The sequence below is a fragment of the Neophocaena asiaeorientalis genome, unplaced genomic scaffold, assembly GCF_003031525.2.
Source record: "Neophocaena asiaeorientalis asiaeorientalis breed wild unplaced genomic scaffold, Neophocaena_asiaeorientalis_V1.1 scaffold78, whole genome shotgun sequence".
Classification (NCBI taxonomy): Eukaryota; Metazoa; Chordata; class Mammalia; order Artiodactyla; family Phocoenidae; genus Neophocaena; species Neophocaena asiaeorientalis.
The window spans coordinates 19,084,474-19,107,076 of record NW_020175018.1 but is presented as its reverse complement, the minus strand read 5'-3'; the positions used below and the strand labels follow the sequence as shown (position 1 = coordinate 19,107,076).

Genomic DNA, 22,603 nt, shown 5'->3' with positions numbered 1-22,603 from the left:
GGGGGGGGGGGGGGGGGGGTACTTTTTATTGGCACCTCCCACCTTTCTCAGTCTGAGACAGGAAAATGGGGAGTAGGAGGGCGCTGGAGACAATGGGCGTGCACGTGAGATGTTTTGCTCAGCACCACCACGTCTCCGCACCTGACGGGCTGTGTCTGCCTCTCTCTCCCAAGGGAAGACAGGCTCCCTCTGCCTGCAGCTGAGGGTGAAGTCATGGCTGCTGTGAGCTGGCCTGAGCCCTCCCAGCAGACAGGCGCCCAGCGCGGATCTCCCCACGTGGCCTGGTCTGACTACCCTGAGGAGCCCGGCCCCCGGCAGAAGGCCCGCAGCCTCCTGGTGTGGTCGACGGACGAGGAGACCAAGGATGGGGACAGCTCGGTGTCGTCGGGCCGCCTCTCCGGCTCCTCGGGGGGCCACGAGTCATGCACGCCTCCCCACGGGACCTGGAAGGAGAGGACCCTCCGGGTGCTGGGGCCCCCGCAGCAGCCCAGGGAGAGCATTTCCCGGCTGGAGCAGCTGAGGGAGAAGATCCGGGCCCAGGCACAGTGGCAGGCGAGCTGCACCTCCCTGGGCACCTCGGCACCCGCCAGCGCCTCAGATCTCTACAAAGCCCCCGCGCCAGCCCCCCGGAGGAAGGCCCGAAAGCCGACACACCCCGCTCCGGCCCTGGCCTACCCAGGTCAGCGGCAGCTTCCCCTGGCGAGGGACAGGCAGGGGGCGGGGGGAGAGGGCTGAGGTTGGGCTGCTGCAGGCCGGGCCGTGCTGGGTACGTGGGCGGCCCCGCCTGGGCTGGTGGCCAACTGGGGAGGCCGGTACAGCATGCCCCGTGGCCCTGAGAGGGTCTCGGAGCCTGGGAAGCCAAGAGGAGGTAGAGTCTTCCCGGGGATGGGGGTGCATCTGAGCTGGGTTTAAGCAGAAGGAAGCATCGACTCATCCAGGAGATGGAGATGGGTGGGTGGAAGCCAGAGGGATGGTGGATGGGAGGGTGGGTACGGGGGGCTGGAGGGCATGCGGGAGGCGTGGAAGGGACTGGTCCCCGGGGGAACTGTGCCCTCAGGCTTGGGCATCAAGGCCATGTTTAAAGGTTTTTGAGCGGCTGCCAAACGGGGACCTTTCCCTGGACATTTCTTCACGGCTTCTCTGTCCTCACAATTCTCCTTCTTGTCTCCTTCAGGCTCAGGCATCCTGAGTGGGGCTGAAAGTGGAGTCGAAGACAAGGCAACACCTGGCCAGGGGCGCGAGGCCTCCAGGGTCTCCCAGCGGCAGGCCTCAGGTGAGTGGCTCTGCGGCCAGCCATCCTGGCATCCCCCCACCACTACCCCCACTGGACACTCAGGCCCAGGTGTGGGTGGCACGGTTCTGGAGCCAGCACTCTCCAGACAGCTTCTCTCTCACTCTGTGCGATTGTCTCTATTAACTTCCCACTCACAGAGGAGGACACTGAGGGTCAGAGGGGACCCCAGCCATGAAGGGGCCAAGCAGGGATTTGAAGCGAGCCCGCCATTCTCTGGAGCCCGATTTCTAACCATCAGGGAAGGAATCCAAGCAGGCCCTGAAGGGCAGGCTGGGGTCAAAGGGCAGGGGGGCTGGGCAGGGGCATCTCCTTGCTGAGCTCTCCTGCACAGAATAGGTGAGGTCGTCCCTGCACGGTCACATGCCAGGCCTGAGGTCCTTCAGGCCCCATCAGCTCCTGGGCTCGTTGTTCCATCTTGCAGGCAAGAGGCGCTGCCTGCCTGTCCCACAGATGGCCTTGCCCTGCCTGGGAGATGCTGAAGGGTTGGCAGTGGGTTGGCAAACTTCCAGATGGGGTAGGAAGGGTCCCGAGGCCCAGGGAACCACTAGTCTTTGGCTGACTCATTCACTCGACAGACAGGAGGGATGAGGATGGAGAGGCGGGCCGGAGCTGCTCCCGGGGGAGCATTAAGGAACCTCGGCATCCCCGGCAGCGGGGCGCTTGGAGGGTTTTTAGGCAGGGGGGCCGTGGAGGGTTTGGGCGTTGGCAGGCTCGCTGTGTGTGCAGGGTGGGCCCTGGGTGGAGGAGCTGTCTCTACAGTCCAGCAGGATTCTGGAGACCCCAGGAAGCGGGGGAGAGGGCTCCGGAGCAGGGGTCAGGCTGTCCTGGAGGCCTGAGACTTTCAGGGTCTCCAGCCAGGGTTTTCCACGGGGCTGTTGGGGGAGAATGAGGGAGACCGTTGCCTATTCCAGTGGCGCCGTGGTGACCAGGGTGGAACAAAGGCTGGTCGACACTCGAGTCGGGACCCTCTGGGTGGCAGCTACAGACTCGTTTCCGGTCTGTCCCAGCCAGATGTGCAAGCCAAGCACAGCCCTAGGTGGGGTGCGAGGGGCCGGCCCAAGTGCAGCCAAGGGGCAGAACCTTCTCCCTGAGCCCAGCTCTGGCCTAACTGGGCACCGGCAGCTCCCCCAGCAGCGGGGCGCCCGCCCATCCCCATTTCAGCTGTGACTCACGCGGAACGCCCTCGTCTCTCTCCTCGGGGACAGAGGGCCCCGATGACCTCAGCTCGTCCAGCAGGTCATTCTCCCTGTCCCCACATGCAGGGGCCCATCAGCCAAACTCAGGACCTGGCCATTGGTCACTCAGGGGCCTCAGTGCCCAGTGTCATCAGTCACCAGCTTCCCCTTGGAACCCTCTGGAAGCAGGGTATGGGGCAGGGCCTGGCTCTTTTTTTTTTATTATTGTGGTAAAATACACATAACATAAAGTTTACCATTTTAACCGTGTTTAAGTACAAAGTTTCTTTGTTTTTGCGGGTTTGACTCCTCTAGGGACTTCATATGAGTGAAATCCTATAGGGTTTGTCCTTTCGTGTGGGCCTTGTCTTGAGGCCCCTCCTGCCAGTGGGGTTGGGTGCGGAGGACGGAGGGACAGGCTGAGGCAGGGACCCAGCTGCACCGCGGAGGCCTGGAGAGTCCCTCGGGAGAGACTTTCCCCGTGCTCCCCAGGCCCCTGGGGACGCGATGGGCCGGGCCCAGCTCTCACATGGTCACTGGCTGGTTGGCTTCCGAGATGCAGTGTCCACCCAGCGGGGGACAAAGACGAATGAGGCCAAACAGAGCAGGGCCGGGTGCCCACCCTGGCCCTCGGGCAGCTGCTCCACTCCAGTCGGCCTCTGTGCCTTCTGTGGGACTTGGATCTCCTGTCCCCGCCTGTCCAGCTGGGTGGATCCCACTGTGCGAAGGCCCCTCTGGGTCCAGCGCTCACTCCTCCTCTCCCTGAGGAGCTGATGTCCCGTCTGGCCGGCTGCCCTGCCGTGGCTTCGTCTGTGGGCCTGTTCAGTCATTTATTCATTCAACAAACATGAGTGCCATGGGCCGGCCCGAGCTGGGTGCAGGGGATGGAGATGGGAGGCTACGGCTGTGCTCGGGGGTTCTCGGGACGTGTGTCCAGTCGAGGCTGCGAGGGTGGGTGAGGTGAGCCCAGCCCGCAGGGGACTGCCCGGGGGGGGTGGGGTTCCCGTGCAGAGGGCCGTGAGGGGACAGTCAGGGGCCTCGCGAGCTGGCTGATCCCGTGTGTTGCGTTGCGACTCAACCTTCTCTCCTTTCTTTCCGTCTGTCTCCTCTCTCTGAAGTTCCACGGGAAAAAACCAAAAGGATGAAAAGTAGCTCTTGCAAAAGAGAGAAGACCCCCAAGCTGCCTGCCCCTAGGAGAGCTGCCAAAGACACAGGTAGGGTTGGCCCATTCGGGGCCAGGCAGGGCGTGGGGACGGGAGGTTACCATCCAGGCTCAGGAGGTGGGCACATGGCTTGTTTCTGGAGCCAGGACGGCTGGTGCAGCGCTGGCTCCGCCTCGGAAAGGCGGGCGTGCAGTGGGGGGCATGTGAGCTGGTGGCGGACAGATGTGCGTGCTTTCTCGTGACTCGGTGTCACTGGCTGAGCTCTGGCCGTTTTGCTGCCATCGGTGGCGGGAAGCATGGCTGTGGTCTGTCGCCTGGTTTGAGATTTAGACTCCAGGCAGTGAGGCCGGGGTGCCTGTTTCCCCTGGGGTGCCCAGTGGTGGGAAAGGCTGGGTGACGTCCGCTTCCGTTGGAGACGTGTCGGCCGTCTGTGACCCAAGAGAGGTCTGTTCAGGGGTCTTGGTGGTGCTGGGTCACACTCACAGAGGAATTCCTAATTCAGGTGTCTTTTCCTGAGGGCTGGGTGGGGTGTTGGCATCCAGCAAAGACCCAGCTGCCCAGCCTGGTAGGTTCGTGGAGCTCGTGGGGTGAATGCGCTGGACGTGGGTGTGTGGGGAACAGAGGGGGCGGCCTTCCTCCGGGGCCTTCCTTCAGCATGTTCTGGGCCAGGGAGGAGTGGCCTCGCTCAGTGTCGGACTTTGTCCAAGTGTGCCATGTGCTCAAGCGACAGTAGCTCATGTGACCCTCACAGCTCTCCTCGAAGGCAGGTGGGCTCACTCCCACTTTGTAGATGAGGAAACTGAGGCTCAGACAGGTTCAACAGCCCTGCCCAGGACCACACAGGCGAGCCGGGGTTGGGCCCTGACAGCTCCAAGCCTGTGCTCCCTACCTGAGAGAGTCCAGCTGTGCGTACCTGGGCCCACGCCAGGGCACCTTCTCCAGGCCCACCCTCGGGGCCTGGGCTCTGGGACCACTGTACCATGGGCTTCGGAGACGCCAGCCAGAGCCCCCTGGTTGGAGAAAGCCCTGGGAGGCTGAGGTCGGCTCTGTGGGGCCCCTGGTCTCGGAGTCAACAGCACCGGGGGGTTGAGCTGTTTCTGTGCATCTCTATGCCTCAGTTTCCCCAGGGTATGAGGTCACAGTCCTGGACGGGAGTGGGCCATGTGTGGTGTGCCTACGCCACCAGACACCGCCTCCTCTGCCCTTGGGCAGGCCGACGGTTCCAGCAGGAGGAGCACCTGTCCTTCTCTGGCTGGAGGTGGGCCCTGAGTGAGGTGGGGATGTGTCGGGAAAACCTCCACTGGAACCAGAGTGAGGGATGCTGGGAGACATGGAGAAGGTTCCGGAAGGCCACTGAAAAAGCACAAAATATAACAGTTTTCTGCATCGCGTTCCCCCCACCCCACCCCACCCTCCACCATTCCTCGGCATTTTGGTTTGTTTTATTTTAACGGCTCCCTTGAAAGATGACCTGCCTTCTGCCTGACACTGGGTCAAAAGGGCGTGGGCCGCATTCGTCACCGTAACCGCCGTGTCACCCTGATGGAGGTGGCCATTAGTTTCTGTCAGTTACGAAGTCACAGCTGGGCTAAGGAGAGATGAGTTTGGGTTCAGAGGTCAGAGCCACAGGACTTGGGAATTGGATGAATTAGAAATTTGCTGTAGTTAACAAAAAATTAAACCACAATAGTTATAAAATATTCATCCATCCGGGGCGCAGGAAAATGAAGCCCGATATTTAATTTCAGATCATAGCACCTCACTTTGCATTTTTTATCATAGATTAGGTCGGCCCTGGAACTTTGACAGGGCACTTGGGCACTTCATCCATTTCCACAGATTAAAAATCCTCTCGTAAAAAAATTAATTGCCATTAAACTGCTCCGTGGAAGAAAAAAATGTGCCCATCAGGACCCATTTATTGACCTGGACCCCTCTGGCGGGCTAATGGGAAAGCCAGTGATGGAGGGGCCTGGGGATGGGGGTGCTGAGAGGGGCCTGGCCAGCAGCTGGCCCCCTCCCTACCTGGTGTGGTCCCTGCCTAGGGCCCCGACCAAGGGAGTGAGGCCATTTTTTTTTTTTAAACATCTTTATTGGGGTATAATTGCTTTACAACGGTGTGTTGGTTTCTGCTTTATAACAAAGTGAATCAGTTATACATATACACATGTTCCCATATCCCCTCCCTCCTGCGTCTCCCTCCCTCCCTCCCTCCCTCCCTCCCACCCTCCAGGCAGCCGCAAAGCACCGAGGAGTGAGGCCATTTTTGTGCAGTGCAGCAGCTTTAGGGACCAGGACGCAGGACCCTCTCTGGGGAGCCCAACCCCCCAGGTCCCACTCATAGGTCACATGTGGCAGGTGGGCAGTCCAGACTCAGTCCTGATCAGCGGAATTCTGACCTTTCTGAGCAACTCCTGTAGTGAGCGTGACTGCTTTGCTTTTGCATCGTGGTGGCCTTGTGGGGAGACGCTTACAGATGGCGAAACTGAGGCACGGGGGAGTTGTCACTTGCCCAAGGCCAGTGGCTACACAGGAGGAGCTGGGATTTAAACCCAGGTCTGGGACTCCTGAGACCTCACTCTTACCATCCGGTGTCACCAGGGGCCTGGGGCGGAGGGCGTGGTCTCAGGGAGGGGCAAACGAGAGTGCCTTACAGCAGAGACCACCCACCTATCACACCCCCCCCCTAGACACAGCACGTTCCCCAGCCCAGACCAGGAGGGACTTCAGCCATAGGCCTGAAGGTGGAGCTCCTGCAAGGGGAAGGGTGGTACAGAGCCACGCCCCGAGGCCACGCCTCAGGAAGTACCCCGCCCAGGCCACGACCACGCCCCCGTAAGCCACGCCCCTGGAACAGCCCTGCGGGACACACCCTTCCCTGGGCTAGCTCCCCCTACCCTGGAGATGCAGGCTGTGTAAGCGTCTGAGCTTACACATGTGTGTTTGTGAGCTCAAGGCCAGCGCTGCCTCTGCCGGGGCCCTTGTGGATGGGTTTGTTGTGATGGTGGGGCTGCTATTGGCATTTGGTGAGCGTAACGTGGGATTATGAAGTGAAACATGATGAATGATGTTTATTATGTGACAGCATTTATTAAAGAAAGCCGGTTTGTGTTTGGGATGTGTTTGGGATGGGGTGGCTGTTTGTTTCCACGCTCTCCGGGACCCCTTGTCCTGCCAACCTGATTGTCTTCCTTGAGTCCCCTCCCCTATCCCCGCTGAGTCTCACCAGTTTAAAAACAAATTAATTTCCTCTGGCTCAGAGCAAATGATCAGCTGTAAAATTGCCTTCCCCCTCGCCCTGTGTGAGCCCTGCTTGTGCTGGTGACTAGCGTTACTACTGGCCAGCCTTTACTGAGCGTGTGCGGTGTTCCTGGGCCTGTGTTGAATGTTTTACATACAAATCTGAAGGGAGCGCGTTTTATTACCCCCAAGGGTCAGAGAAATCAGGTCACGTTTCAAGGTCATCCTGGGACTCAGCCCTGCCAGGATGCTGGCTAATGGCTGGGAGTGTGGCCCAATCCCCAGAGTGGCCTGGACACGAGGGTTTTCACCCCATCCCCTCTGGGAGCGTGTGAATTGGTCTCCTGGGTCTGCGTGGAGTCACCAGCCTCCCTGTCTGGGTCAGCATCGGAGGGCCCTGGGCACCTGGCTGTGTGTGCGTTTTGTCTTTAAGATTCTGAGTTGGTTGGTGTTTACGCCTGGAGAAAAGGACAAGCTCTGGTGAGGGTGCTGCTTGGGCCCCCTCCTTCCCTCCCTAGGCTTCAGAGCAAGGCACCCTCGAGAGGCCAGGCCCCACCGCGGAATTAGGTACCTGTGCTTCCGCCTCGGCTCTGCTGCGCTCGGGGTGGCATCTGGAGTGTGGGCCTGAGGGAGAGACGCCCAGGAAGCAGTGGCATCGGGGTGCGGGCCCGGCACCTCTCTCCCAGCGACCCGTCAGACGCCCTCCAAACCCCCCACCAGATGGGGACTTTGGGGAGTCGCTCCGTTTAAAAGCCCAGGAAGAGGATTTCTGTCCCCGAGAGGCACCCTTTCGGCTCCCAGAAGGCAGGGCGCGGCCACCAGGCTTTCCTGACTCAGGGACTGCAGGACGGGAACCACAGCAGCTCCCGGGAGACGTGTTACCTCCCCCCGCGCCCCCCCCCCTTAGTTTTCACCACATTCAGAGGGGGTGGCTCTGCGCCAGGTGCCCAGGCTCAGCCTCGAGTCACCCGACGTGGCACCTGCCCCCAGAGGGCTCTGTGAGTGGATGATGGGTGCAGAACCAACGGGGCCTCGGAGAGGGGAGGGGCCGGCTCTGCTCCTCCTGAAGCCCTGCAGCTCTGGCCACCCCTGCAACTACCTGTCTTTGCAGGACACGGCAGGAAGTTGGGAGCTGGTGAGAGTTCCCCTGTCCGCCCCCGGCTGCCTAGATCAGCCTATGCCCACAGCGACTCGCAGGTGTCAACGAGTGCTCCCCACCTGGCTTCCTACCATCAGCCCGTGAACATCCAGGGTGCTATGGCCGTCCTTCGAGACCTCCACCAGCAAATCCAGGCCAGCCTGGAGCTGGCCCAGGGCCACCACCCAAGGCGAGGGCTGGAGCCGCGGGGCCTGGCGGGGAGGAGATGGCAGAGCCCCTGGAAGCCCCCAGACTTGCGGGACTCCTGGAAGAGCCCTCGGGCCGTGACGGAGGGGGTGCCTGCGTCCGAGAGGGCTGGGAGCCTGCCCATGGCTCCGAGCTGGAGCACCTCGGCCAGGTGGGAGTCCTGTCTGCAGAGGACCTGGGCGGCCCAAGGACGAGATCCCTCCTTCCGGGGGCCCGGGAGCCCCATGGAGAGGCTGAACTCCTTCCCTCAGCGGCCCTGGAGCGCCTCGGCCAGGCGGACCTCCTGTCCACAGAAGACCTGGGCGGCCCAAGGACAGGACTGCTCCCTCCGGAGGCCCGGGAGCCCCCCTGAAAGATGGGGCCCCTTCCTGCAGCGGCCCCAGAGCACCTCGTCCAGGCAGGCCTGGGGTCTGCACAGGGCCTGGACCTCTTGTGAAGACTGGGAGGGCCCCGCCCGAAGGCCCTGGAGCCCTGCCTTCACGCAGGGGCCCGGCCCCCAGTGCCAGGGCAGGGATCCACTGCTGACCCCCGCGGGGACGAAGCTCGCCTGGCCAAGGCCCAGCCAGGGTGCCCTTTGGAACATGCCTGGGAAGGAGAATGAGGTGCGACCCTCGCCGCTCTGCCCGAAGCCCCGGGGGCCCCTGCACAGCTCCGAGTCCCTGCAGGAGTTCATGCACCAGAAGACGGAGGCCTGGTGGCAGCAGGCCCTAAAGAAAAAGGTCTCTGCCACGCAAGCGCTGGAGCTCAGAAACCAGAGGCTGCAGGGCGTCTACAGGAAGCAGAGGGAGGCCATCCCCGTGGTCTCCCAGACGACGCCCGGCATCGTGACCTTCATCCCGCATTCTGCACAGTCCAGGGTATGCACCAGCTCAGCCACCGAGGTCCCCCGGGGTCCCCTGGCTGTGGCAGGGCTCTGCGGGGACCCCACTGCCTCTGTCTCTGTCCCCAAAGAGGGGACCCCTGAGGGACCCAGCCTGAGACCCTTGTGGAGGCCGGGGCCAGCTCTGAGGCTGAGACAGGGCCTGGGGCCTTCTGGTCCAGCCCGGACTCTGACGACGTCCTTCTCCTCTGCTTTAGGGCCTGGAAGCCGCTGGGGGCCCAGGAGCACCTGTGCCGCAGTGGAGCAGGGTGACTTCCGGCACGGTGCTGGGGGACCAGGACGCCCCGGGCAGGTGGGTGTTCAGGGGCCGGGACTGCACTTCCCGGGCGGCTCTCCCGGGCGGGGGTTGCGCCGTCCGTCCAGAGCTGCACGGAGCCTGTGGTCAGGGCTGCGTTAGTTTTCGCTGAGGTGAGATTCCCATCACGTTAGGTTAACGTTTATAAAGAAAACTGTTCGGTGGCGTTTGGCACGCTCACAGTATTGTGGAGCCACCATCTCGTGCCCAGAACATTCCGCCACCCTGAAGGGAAACGCGTCCCCGTCAGCCGTCACTCCCGGCCTGCCGTCCATCTGTGTGTACGCATTCACCCGTTCTGATGTCTCGTGTCAGTGGAATCCTATAGCATGGGGCCGTGGTGCCAGGCTTCCTTCCCTGAGTGAGTTTTCCAGGTCCGTCCACGTTGTGGCCTGTGCAGGACTTCCTTCCTTGTCATGGCCGAGTAACACTCTAGTGCGCGATCTCCCACGTTTTGCTTACCAGGGGCAGCTGATGGACTTGTGTGCTGTTCCCCCTTTTGGCTGCTGTGAGTGGAATGTCTGAGCACCTGTTTTCGGCTCTCTGGTGCACGCACCCAGGAGTGGCATTGCCGGGTCGTGTGGTAGCTCCATATTTAACCGGTGGAGGAACTGCCAGGCTGTTTCTGGCAGTGGCCGCACCGTTTTGCATTCACAGAGCAGTGCTCGAGAAATCCAGTTTCTCCCTGTCTTCACCAACACTTATTTTCTGGGTTGGTTTTCTTTTCCCTTGCATTCGTTTATGCTTTGTTTTCACTGCTGTGTGCTTTCATTTCCCTGGGGCAACTGTCCAGGAGGCCACGCCCCGAGCAGCATCTTGAAGTGCAGGGTGGGAGACCTTCCCCCACTTTGCTGGGGGAGTTGAGTGTCCAGGCTCCCTAGAGGCTGGCCTTCCCAGCTCTTGCCCTCGCGGTGAAGGGCTCCGGGGAGTGCCCCGTGGGCTCCAGGCCGGTGCCAGCCACTTCCCGGCCACCTGCCCAATAAAGGAGGGGGAACTCACAGCCAGGCTCCTAGGGTATCATCCGCCCATGGCTAGGGGGAGGGGCTGGCCCAGAGGCTAAGGACAGGGGTCCCCACAAGATGCCGCCCACCGGGAGCTTCCTGCCCTGGGCTCGCTCTGAGCCTGGCTCCTGGATGGGTCTTTGGCAGCCAGAGTTCTGGGAGGGGGCTTTGGGCTGAACCCTTTGGAGCTCAGCGCCCACCCCTCTTTGCAGCCCCTGGACCCCCCACCCGTCCACCTCGGTGGGATGGACACCCTCCCCTGGCCCCTGGCTCCTGGAAATTTCCCTCTCTGGATCCTTTTTGTTTCATTTGTCTTTAAAGCGCGCACTCCTCCCCAAGATTCCAGGTCCACAGGGCTGCCCAGGGGTGTGCGTCTTTTTGTTAACTTTTTAAAGTTGACACCTGATCATATCCAGACAAGGGCGCGGGTCCTAGGTGTGCAGCTCAGTGAATGCTCGCACGCTGAGCACGTCTGTAACCTGCACCGGGGCTGAGAAACCGCTCGCACCCGAGGGCAGCCCCCCGCCGTGGGAAGTGCTGGCAGGGGCTCCTGCCTGTCGGGCTCCTTCTGCTGGGCACGATGCTGGAGGGGGTGCTGTCGCTGTGGTGGAGGAGGCTGCAGGTCCTTCATCGTGCTTCACTCTGTCCTTTTTTTTTTTTTCCGCTTAAAAAAATTGTGGTAAAATACACATGACAAAATTGTAAAATTTTGTTAAGATCATAAAATCTTAAGCAGTTTTCAGTGCACAGGTCGGGGCGTTACGTACATCCAGACTGCTGTGCGACATCACTACCGTCGTCTCCAGGACCTTCTCATCTTCGGTGTCACAAACTGAAACTGTCCCCGTGAAACACTCGCTCCCCATCCCCCACCCCCCAGCCCGGGGCCCCACCGTCCTACTTTCTCTCTCTATGAATCTGATTCCTTCTGGGACCCTTTTGTGACTGGCCTGTTTCACTCAGCATGGTATCCTCAAGGTTCATCCATGTTGTAGCCTATTTCAGAACTTCTTTCCTTCTTAAGGCTGAGTGATATTCCATTGTATGGATGGACCACACCTTGTTTATCCATTCGTCTGTCCATAGACACTTGGTTGTGAATGGTGTTGCTGTGAACACAGGTATGCAAACATCTCTTCAAGCCCCTGCTTCCAATTCTGTGCGATATGTACCCAGAATTAGAATTGCTGGGTCATATGAGAATTCTGTGTTTACTTTTTGAGGAACCTCCGTACTGTTTTCCATTTTATATTCCACCAACTGCGCACGAGGGTTCCAACTTCTCCACATACCTGTCAACGCTTGTTCTTTTCTTTTTCTTTAATAGTGCCCATCCTAAAGGGTGTAAGGTGGTGTCTCATCGTGGCTTTTTAAAAATATATTTATTTATTTGGCTGCACTGGGTCTTAGTTGTGGCACGTGGGATCTTTAGTTGCGGCATGCGGGATCTAGTTCCCCAACCAGGGATCGGACTCGGGCCCCCTGCATTGGGAGCGCGGAGTCTTACCCACTGGACCACCAGGGAAGTCCCTCACTGTGGCTTTCATTTGCATTTCCCTAATTATTAGTGATGTTTAGCATCTTTTCACATGCTTCTTGGCCATTTGTATGTCTTCTTTGGAGAAATGTCTATTAAAGTCTGCCTGTTTTTTCATTAGGTTATTTGGGTTTTTGTTGTTGTTGAGTTGTAAGAGATATGCTCAGGGGAGAAGTCTCTGATCAGATCTGGGTTTGTAAATGTTTTCTCTCATTCTGTAGGTTGTCTTTTCATTCTGTTGATTGGGTCTTTGATGCATATAAGTTTTTAATTTTGAAGTAGCCCGGTTTATCTATTTTTTTCTTTTTTTTGTTACCAGTGCTTTTGGTGCCATATCCAAGAAATCATTGCCAACCATCCTCCTCCTTTCTAACAGCCACGTGTGGTCTGCCCTATGGATCCACCATAATCGCCCCCTGGTCATAAGTAGACGCAGTGAATAGACTCTGGGCCTGCCACAGAAGCTGCCGCTACGCGCATCCCTGTACACGCGTGTTTCCCACGCGCCTGGAGAGGGTGCCCTAGGGCTGACCGTCTTCCCCTCTCTCCCTGCAGCTTCTGCCTGTGTTTGAACAGAGCCTTGAACCCGACTGAAACTCTGGAGGTGGGAGGCCCCCGAGATGGCTGGGAGGGCGCCCCCCTGCTGACGTCAGCCAGTTCTTCCCTGGGCCCCCTGCAACTCCAGGACCTGACCACCCACTACTCAAGCCCGGGGCTGTGCATCTGCCTGGACCCCGAGGAGTCCGAACGCCTGGGCACGCCAGGCCCCCTGCACTTCTGGTACAAGCAGGCCCGGCTGCAGGCCCTGGAGACCATGGCCAACATCCTGAAGCAGCGAATCGATGTCCTGACCGACAGGCTGAGCAGGTCCGAGGCGACGGACGCAGCGGGGGGGCCCGTCCCAGGCCCGCCGCCCCCGAGCTCCAGCGCACCAGCCTGCCCCAGAGCCCTGGTGCCCAACGTGGGCGGAGGGGCACCCTGGGACTGGGCAGGCATGCGGGCCAGGCCGCTTCTCTCTACCACCTGCTTCCCGGACACTGAGACGCTGCCCTGGAGCCCTGGCTGGGAACGGCTGCAGAGCGTCAGCCCAAGGGGCCACCAGGCCAGCAAGCCCCAAGGTAGGGCCGGCCCCGGGGCCGCGGATGACCACTTGCCCCGTCGGTGGCCAGGGGGACCCCACTTTCTCCCTGCCTCTGGGTTTCTTCTCCTGAAAGGGGCGGGGGTACATTGACAAGACCACAGAAATTGTCCCTCTGCAGCTGTTGTCACCATCTTGCCTCTGGCTGGCGGAGGGGTGGGGCCTGGTCCTGAGCCTGACGTGCCCACCACCTCTCTGCCCTGCCTCCTGCAGAGGGGCAAGAAAGCAGGACCAGGGTCCCTCCTGCCAGGGGGGTGGGGGCCCCGTCCTCACTCCCCACCGACCAGCTTACCGGCGCCCGTCTCTCCAAAGGTTTCATGGAGGATGGGCACTCGGAGCTGGACAAGAGGCAGGCGAGAACCCTGGCTTCCTTCCAGACCCTCAGCCCCTTCGCAGGGAGGTAAGCCTGGGCGCCGCTCCTGAGCAGCCTTGTGCCCCCAGGGTGGGTGCCGCCGGCCCGTGACAGAGCCCGTAACAGGTCCAGTGACATGGCTTCTGACCCGTCCGGGGAGAGGTGCTGGCCTTGGACGCCTCTGGCGGGGCTGTGCACAGTGGGCCATGTGGAAACACTCGGCCAGGCGTCCCGTGTGGCTGGCAGGCTGGTTGTGTCTGGGGGACACGGAGACAGGCAGTCCTCCATCCGGGTCGGTGGCCCATGTCGAGTTCTCAGGACCACCCGTCCACAGCCCCTTGCACCTTCTCGTGGCTTCCGTCTCCAGCACTGGCCTCCTCTGGGGTCACTTCACACAGGTCCCTTTGCACGGGCCCAATTACAGACAGATGACCGGCCCGGGGCAGGGGCACTTGGGGCCAGCCCCACCTGGGCCTGCAATGTGGCTTCAGTAGCCACCATCCAGGGCCAGCCGCTCTCCTGGGGACCTTTTGCTGTTCCGGGCCTCACCCCAGGCCCCCAGAGTCTCGGCCGGCCTCCCCCTGAGGTCCAGTTGCTGTCACTCCCTGTCCTCTCTGTCCTCCGGCTCATTTCCCCCCAGCAGCCAGTGACCCTGCTCTGTACCCCCAGCCCCTCCAGGAGGGGGCGTCCTCCAGCCCGGGACAGGTTTTGTCCACAAAGCCTCCAAAGGTTGGGCTGCGCAGGGGAGCTGCTTTCTTGTCACCTGGCCTTCCCTGAGCAGCTGTGGCCCCCAGTCTTCCCAGGACTCGGGGACAGGCTTGTCTCCTTCTGCAAGGACGCACCCCTCTCCCGCCCCAAGAACTGTTCCTTCTGCCACATCGCCCGCCTGTCTGCCCAGGGGTTCCTGCAGGCGCGGGTCCCCGTCCAAGCCTGCTCACCCGCCAGTGGTGCCCTACTGGTCCCCAGCCCCGCCCACCTCCTTCCTTGGCACCCGCACCAGGCGGTTGTCAGACACCCCTGGCCCCCTCCCCTCTCCGTCCTGGGGCTGAAGCGCCGGGGGGCAGCCGTCCCTGCCTGGCCCCCACGCAGGCCCTCCCTGCTTGCCCACTCACCTTGTGCGGCCACACGTCCTCGTCCTCCGGGACTCCAGGCTCGACAGCTCAGAACCGGGGTGGGGGAGGGGGTTCCAGAGGGGGACAGGCCAGTGGGTGGTCTCCAGGGGGCTGGCCTTGGCTCGTTGTCAGTATCGTCCAGAGCCCGCTGGGAGGGATGCCGGGGGCTTCTCACCGCCCCCTTTACCCGGTCTGTCCTGGGCTTGCTGCCCTCCTACGTGTGGCTGCCCTAGGGCCTCCGGGGGTCAGTGCAGATCCCAGGCCTGTGCTTAAAGCTGGTGGCCTTGAGCACATTCACGGCCCCCCACCAGCCTCAGAGTTCCCCCTTGGAGATGGGGGGTGGCCCTGAATCCAACCTGATTTCCTCCCCTGCCCAGCCTCAGCGCAGTTACTGAAACTGAATTGTTGACACCAGTAGGGGTCAGCATCGGGCTGGACTTCACGTCCTCTGCACCTACCCCCCCAATCCTGCTCCCCGTCTAGAGCTTGAGAAGGGGAGACGGGTGGGAGAATTCTCCAGAGGTTACTTTCAGTGCCCTAGGCTGTAAGGTGGACAGCCTACAGTTGTGTGTCCCGCTGCTGGAAAGCCAGCAAGGTCTCCGGGGCTCAGGCCCAGAAGGTGTCAAAGCGGAGGGGTGTTCGGGACCTTCCCACCAGGGGCACTGTGTCTCCCTCCCCACCTCAGCCTGGCCAGGCCGGGAGAGACAGGAGGAGGTGGAAATCGTTCAGAGCCGTGCCCTGGACGTCCCAGCACCCTTGGAGCCCAGGGATCAGGGCCCAGGGGCTGGCTGGGCCTCTCAGGCCTCCGGAAGGCACCTGGCCCGGCCCAGTCTTCTAAACTAGCAGTCTCCACTCACTGCTTCACGGGGCTGCTTTGCTGCCGTGCCTCTGGTCACCTCGCTGCCCGAGTGAGTCCAAGGATGCAGGTCACAGCTCTCCTCTCCAGGGCCTGGCCCGTCCTGCCACCTCTCAGGCCAGTTCCTGAGTCGGGGTGGGTCTCCTCCACCGAGTCCTTTCCCTGCTGGGGCCACAGTGCTCGGTGGCCTGGTGGGGGCCAAGCTTGTTACCGGCATCGTGTGGTGAGGACACCAGGGTTTCCCGCCCCCGTGGGGCTTGGGCCCCTGAGGCCCAGTCCACCCCAGCATCTCTGGAAGGAAGGACAGAGGAGTGTGTGCCCCAGCCGTGTGCCTGCCGTCACCCCGCAGGCCTCCCTGCACCTCATGCAGTGCTTGCAGCAACGCTGAGGGCTGTGTGCTCACCCCCATTTTACAGATGGGGAAGCTGAGGCTGGCAGAGGAGAATTGACCTTGCCCAGGGTCACGTAGCCTGGGGGAGGACAAGCCAAGTTTCAGACCCAGGGCGTGGACTCCAGAGCCCCCAGTTTTTCTGCTACACCTGTTCCCTGGCCAGTGGTTCTCAAACTGTTCCCTGGGAACTCGTTAGAAATGCAGAGTGCCCGGCCCATCCCAGCGCGCCTGAATCTGCTATGCTGGGGGTGGGCCCAGTGATCAGGCGATTCTGATGCTCACTGAAGTTTGAGAACCACTGCCCTAGAGAGTCTAGACCAGTGGTCAGCAAGCCACAGCCCTCTAGAGCCACTGCCGGTCTTTGTAAATAAAGTTTTATTGGCACACAGCCATGCTCATCATTTACATAATGAGTGTGGCTGCTTTCCTGCTACAAAGGCAGAGCTGAGTGGTTTCCACGGAGACAGAGACCGTGTGGCCTGCGTCTGTCCCTCTATGGGAAATGCTTGCCGTCCCTGCTCTAGACACTTGAGGGAGAATGGCTTGTGGACTGATGGCCTTCCCTTTGAGCAGCCTTGGAGGACGCAGCTCCTTCCTGCCCTTTGTTGATCCCAGGTGGGGGTTATAGCATCCTAAGTTCTGGGGTGGGAAGGAGGGAGCGAGAGAGTCCCCCTGTCTCCATGACTACGCGTTCCTGGAGCCCCTGCTGCCACTGCCTCTAGGAACTCACCCCTGACCATCGGAGCCCGCGGTCGGCGCTCCTGCCCCAGCATCCCTGGGGTCATTCTAGGATCAGCCCCTGGGCCCATCCCTCGCCTCCTCGGCATCTCTCGTCTGGGCCCCAGGGCCACTCCCTCTTCCTGGAACAGTCTTTTCACGCCATCTCCCCGGCAGGACTGTGAGCTGTAGGGTAGGGGCGGGGTGGTGGGTCGCCTGGGAAGCACAGCAGGTGCTCAGCGAACACCTGTGGGGCTGGAGGAGGGCCCACCTCCATGGTCTGCGGGTGTGGCCGGTGTCTTTAGTCACTCAGGGGCATCCTGGGTCACTCGGTGCAGGAGGGGCAGCCACGTGTGCCGATGAGACGTGAGGCGGGCTGTCGGCACAGCTCGTCCGAGCCCGTCACACACACCTGGGCTGCACAGCCATCTGTGCCCCAAGCCCCTGATCCGGGCAGCTGCAGCCCACCTGTGCCCAGCGGCTCTCCCACCCCACCTGGACTGCTGCCCTCTCGGGGGGGGGGGGGCCCAAGGCCACGCCTTCCTTCTTCTCCTGTGGCGGACGTGCTGGGCAGCCCTGGGTGAGGCTGAGCTCGCCCTGTTGGAGGGCAGGTCTCTGAGTCTGACTGGACCAGTTTGACCCCGGCCTCCTTGGTCATCCGGCCAGCTCAGGCCCCTCTGTGGACAGGGCGGCAGTGCCGGCACGAGAAGATGGTGCTGATGCTTAGAGCTAAGATGTGGGCCCTGCTGCACTCTGGGCCTGGTGGACAGTCCTCCTTAGCAGATGGCCGAGGGGACAGAGACAGAGGACATGCCCCATGCCTGTCACTGCTAGAGCAGCCGCTTTGCAGGAGCAGACCCAGGGCAGGCGAGGGCTTTCGGGCAAACGGTGCTCTGATGCTGGCCCCAGCGCCGATGGTGACCGTGGATGCCGAGCGCTCCTGCTGGGCGCTGGTCCCCCTGGGTCCGGGTGCAGAGCCTGAGTCGCCGCTCACAGACCAGGCCCCGCAGAGCTGGGAGATCCTGAGGGTGTGGACATCTACAGGCCCCGCCTGCTCGCCACTGCCCTCCTGGCCCTCTGGTCCTTTGGCCCTTAGGTCTCCCTGGCCACTGGGTCTGCAGGAGAGCCCAGATTACCACCCCTCCCCGCCAGCCCTCAGCTGTCCCCTGCCTCGAGGATGTTCGCTGCTCACACAGGTGTTTGTGTGTCCCCAGCTCACTCGGGGCGCCAGCCGCGCCAGACCCCCGCTGCGGCTCCCTGCGGCTGGAAGAGATGCGGTCGGCCAGAGGGGCGGGCTTGGTCACGCCCTTGACCCTCCGGAGCTGCGGTAAGGGCGAGCCTGTGGACAGGCCCTGGGCCGGCTGGTCGGGTGGCCAGGGAGGTCCGCTGGGGACCCGCTCCACTGCCTGACGCTCGGCAAGGTTCTGCGGTGGAGAGAGATGCTCTTCTACGTGGAGAGCATCCACGCATCGGGATTAAAGTTTTTCGGAGGCTCTCAGGGCCCAGCCTCTTGCTGTGTTCTCTTGCCGTGCTTCTGTTGTGACAGTTTGCTCCCCCGAGAGTCAACGGCTTGTTTCATCAACGGCTCTGCTCCCGGGGCCCAGCCTTCTGCCTTCTCCTTTGAGCCGAAGGGTTTTTCCCCCGTTATAGCTGAGGAGGCTTGCCCAGGGCCGGTGCATAGCCAGGGCCAGGGCAGGGGGTGCTCCCGCCTGGAGCCCTCCTGGGTTCAAGCCTTCTTCGTGGCAGCAGGCCAGGCCTAAGCCCCAGCGTGGGCTGGACTGTGGGATGCTCTGTCCAGTGGGGGCTCAGGGAGGGGCAGCTGGAGGTCCCTGGCACGGTGCTGGGGACCGAGCACCTACTCTGAAAGGCCTGGGATGTGATTTGCCGTTTAAGCCTCATTTTTCAGTTGGTTTTCTTCAAAAGTTTTAAGAGCGGGAATAAAACGTGCTCACGTCTGTCTGTAGGAGAATCGGGCACTGCAGGTGCATCCGGAGCAAACCCCCAGCCCCTGCTCCTCTCAGGAGCAGCCCCAGATAAAACCTGTACCTCCTACAGGGCCGGCTGGAGTTGCCCGTCTCCCAAGGCGGGCAGTGAGGCGTGTGGGGTCAGTGGCCTGTGAAAGGCCCGGGGGCAGTCAGAAGCCCCAGGTTTCCCCCTGGTGTCTGGGTGAGGGGAAGGGAGGGAGGAATTTCAGCCCTGGGCTCTGGCGTCCCGCAGACCTGGGGTTGCAGCACGGGATGTGGCAGACCCCTCGTGGATGAGCAGCTTCCCCAGGGGCTGCCCAGCAGCGGCCTCCCTGACAGACGCCTGCCCCTCCCTGGAAGGCAGAGGGCCCTCAGGCCAGGCAGGGCGAGGGGCTGGGGCCCAAGCCCTCAAGGGGCTGCCAGAATCCTCCTGCAGACCAGGCTTCCTCAAGCCCACCGGGGTGGGGCATATGTGTGCTGTTGGACACGTGCACGTGCGTGTGTGTGTGTGTGTGTGTGTGTGTGTGTGTGTGTGTAGAAGGGGCCCCAGGCCCTCTGAGGCAGGAGGCTCTGTGCCACTACATCCCCCTGCCCCTCGCTCCGGGAGACCTCCCCAGCATGGGGAGGGGCTGCTGGGGAGCCCCCTGGTTTCTTGGTTCATCTTCCCTGTGCTCAGAAGAAGCTCGCTGAACACCTGCTGAGCCTGGCACTGACTGGGCACCAGGCCATGCCCTCAAGGTGCCTGCCTTTTGGGGAGGGTGGGGCAGGTGATCAGAAGACACACGTTACGACACATAGCACATCAGGTCCTGGCCAATAAGTGCCCAAGGGGAGAATCTACCCCGAAGAGGGTAGACATTTCCAGCCCCTCCTCGTCCAGGAAGTGCGGCCCAGTGAGGGGCAGTGAGCTGCCTGGGGCGCCCAGGGATGGGCTGGGACCAGGGCTTGGGCTCAGATGCAGTTCTCTATCCACCCCTCTCCGTCCTTCTGGCTGAGCTGGAACTGGGAACCTGGGCACCACCGTCTGTTCCAGAAAGCTGGGAGAGCTCGGGCAACCCTGGCCCCTCTGCACCATCAGCTGCGCCCTGTCTGCAAAATGACGTAACGCAGGGACGCGGGGACGCAGGGAGCTAAGACAGAAAGCAGGAGGGCCGAGCACTGCAGCGCCCTTAGCTTTCACTCCTGCTGGTCCCCAGTGCCAGCTCACTGCGGCCTCCCGGGACGCACAGCCCACGTGCGTCCTGTACACTTGTGTTCACCCACGCAGGGTGGGCAGGCGATGCCCAGGGCGGCGGCAGGGAGGTGGTACAGCGCCTCGGGGGACGGGCAACCCCGCCTGGATCCCATGGTGAGGGCAGAGAAGGGCATCCTCTCAACATCCCCAAGGGGAAAACCATCAGTTGCTGGTTAAAAGGACAAAATCCCTGGATGGTGGACCACACATCAGGGGTGGGGAAGGTGTGAGCTTTCCCACGATTCATCCCCTCGAGTGGTAGCCTGGGTACCAAGGCAAGGGCAAACAACAGCTGAGGTCAGCGGCCCCTTTGTGCGGAGCTGCCCTTTCCCCAGGGGTACCTCTTGGCCGGGCAAGGGGCTGGGCCATAGCCCTCCTGAGAGAGGAGCAGCCTGGTGGGAGGGTGCCCGGCTGGCCACCAGGGGGCCTATCCACCCCTGCTGTGCCCTCCAGGGAAAAGAGACAGGGCAGAGCGCTGCTTCCCCCCCAACCCCTCCACCCCGCCGCCGCCTCCCACGAGGACGTCCTCCAGGTGGGCGGAGCTGTCGGCCAGGCCCCATCCCCCCATGACCCCCAGAAGGCCCAGGGCCCGATCTTCCAGAAAAAACTGCTGCTCTCCCAGTTCTGCCTTCAGGGAGGCGGGGAGGTGGCTGGACTACCGGCTCTCAGCTCTCAGGCCCTCCTGCGTGAAGGGGCGGAGCCCCAGCTGCCCTCACGCTGTCCTCTGGACAGGGCTGGGCAGCGCCCCTCTCAGTGCATTTGTGGACTGAAATTCTCTGACAGGGTCTCTTTATCCTGAGGCTACAGGCAGCCCCAAAGAATCTTCTGAAATCTGAGCTGCTCCTGCCTGGAGTGGCTGAGAGCAGGATCTCAGGAGCCCGACGCCAAGCAGTGAGCACAGACCAGGGTGCCTGCACAGCGCTCCCGCCAGACGCCTCCTCCAGGAAGCCTCCCAGAGAGCACCTGCCAAATGCCTCCTCCAGGAAGCCTCCCAGATAGCACTTGGGCTGGGTCAGGTGCTGCCGCTCGGCATGCCTGGTGGGAGTGAGACTCGTGTTTGTGCCTCTGTCTCTGTGGCCCACAGGAACTTGAGAGTCTGGCTTTCTTGGCAGCTCCGGCTCTTGGAACAGTGCCTGCCAGGCCGGGAGTACTTGGAGAATATTTGCTGAAAGCATGAATGATCTCCTGAGGGCCCCGAGGACCCCTGGGCCCGGCACTGCGTGTCACACACGACGTCTCGCCCTACCTCGGGGCAGGTCCCATCCTCGTGCCCACGTTCACGGAGGAGGACCCCAGTGCTCGGAGAAGCACCCATCACCTCCCTCCAGTAAACGGCAGAGCAGGGATTCGAGCCCAGATGAGTCGGCCAGCCTCCAGCTTTCACCACTGGCGGCAGTGTGTCCCCCCATAGAACTTTCTCCGATGAGAGAAATGGTCTCAATGCTGGGCTCTCCGATACGGTGCCCACCAGCTACACGTGGCTGTGAAGCCACTGGGACGTGGCCAGTGCCACTGAAGAGTGGAATTTTACATTTCTGTTTCCTTTGAGTTTAAATGTAAGCGGCACAGGCAGCTGCCGGCTGTGGTCGGACAGGGAGGCTCCGGCGCTCAGATGCGGCGGCCCCACACCCAGGCGGGGCCCCGTCGGCTTCGTCCTGGTTTGAGGCCGTGGGTCCCCGACCACAGCCCTGTCACCGAGAACACACCTGTCCTCATCCTCATTGCCACGTGTTGAGTGTGTGTTAACCCTCGCGGCCACCAGACGCTCTTGCGGGGCAGGTCGTGCTGGGTTCTTGGGGCTCCTCCCCGGTTGCCGTCAAGAGCTGGGGAGCAAGGCCGCTGCCGTCCTCTGCTCTGCAAGGTGACTGCCAGCTGCTCGGCCACCCAGGGCCGCGCCCGCCTCAGGGACGGCTTGCTTTCTCCTGGGTCACAGCTCAGAGCTCAGGGACACGCAGCCCGTGTCTCCCTGGTGACCTGTCGGGGGTGCCAGCCTGGCCACAGATGAACACAAACTCCCTTCTGTGGGCTGAAGTGCTGGGGGCCTTGGGTCTCTGAAGCTCCTGGGCCCCTGGAGCAGGGTCAGCGGGAACTCGGGGCGGGACCGGGCACCTTCTCCAGCTTTACCCTCTCTCTCGAGGGCCACAGACAAAAGCAAGGGAGGAGTTTCCCCTTCTCGAGGTAACTGCAGCTCAGAACAGACACCTTAAAGGAATTCTGCAAAGTGTCTTCATTTCCCGACGTGGCCAGTCAGCTGGGAGCAGGAAAGAGCACTCCAGGCATCACCCCGAGCGCTCAGCACGCCAGGCGGCCAGAGCCCCCGCCCCGCCCCTGGGCTCGGTGCTTCAGCGTTTATTGAGCGCCGTGGAAACGCCCAGGAGCAGGTTTAGCCATCTTCACAGCTCTTTGGCCGTTCTAGTGTGGAAAGCTGAGCCGCTCTGTTCTGGGAAGGAGGGCACAGTCGGGAGGAAGTTACCCTCTCGGCACACTGGCCAGTGACGACCCAGGAGCTTGTCCAAGAACCAACAGGAAGGAGTGGCCGTCCTGCATGCCCTTCTCTGACGCTGTCACTGGGGTCGGCAGAGAAGGTGGAGGGCGGGGCAAGGAGGGAGCCCGCCGGCAGCCCCACCCTCTGACTGTGGAGTCAACCCCACCCCAGCCTTGACCTAGGCAGCCTCCGCAGGGCCAGGATGGGTCCTCGGAGCCACCAAAGGGGAACAGAAGCCCTCGGCTGCCCCTGGGGAGCCTGAGGTTTCTGTGCCCACACTCTGGACAGTCCCAGAGGTCCCAGGGAGGCCTTGGGCTGTGACCCTCCGCCTGTGTCACCGCGTACCCGCTGGGCTGTGATCGTAATTAGGGCAACTGTGACGGCTACCCGTGCGGAGCAGGTGTTAGGTCACCTCACTACAGGG

The 22,603-nt window shown here is 61.8% G+C and overlaps 1 protein-coding gene across 1 annotated transcript in view; it reads left to right on the top strand.

The window, feature by feature from the left end:
- Positions 1–18,359, top strand: part of CCDC187 (coiled-coil domain containing 187) — a 24,462-nt gene extending 6,103 nt beyond the window's left edge. Inside the window, exons 6-16 of the mRNA XM_024762424.1 lie at positions 174–679; positions 1,175–1,273; positions 3,588–3,683; positions 7,306–7,416; positions 7,984–9,074; positions 9,295–9,389; positions 12,486–13,048; positions 13,381–13,468; positions 16,674–16,677; positions 17,108–17,209; positions 17,541–18,359. Coding sequence (XP_024618192.1) covers positions 174–679; positions 1,175–1,273; positions 3,588–3,683; positions 7,306–7,416; positions 7,984–9,074; positions 9,295–9,389; positions 12,486–13,048; positions 13,381–13,468; positions 16,674–16,677; positions 17,108–17,209; positions 17,541–17,906 — 3,121 coding nt within the window. The 3' untranslated portion in view covers positions 17,907–18,359. The remainder of the gene's footprint in view (positions 1–173; positions 680–1,174; positions 1,274–3,587; positions 3,684–7,305; positions 7,417–7,983; positions 9,075–9,294; positions 9,390–12,485; positions 13,049–13,380; positions 13,469–16,673; positions 16,678–17,107; positions 17,210–17,540) is intronic.
- Positions 18,360–22,603: the final 4,244 nt, after the last annotated feature.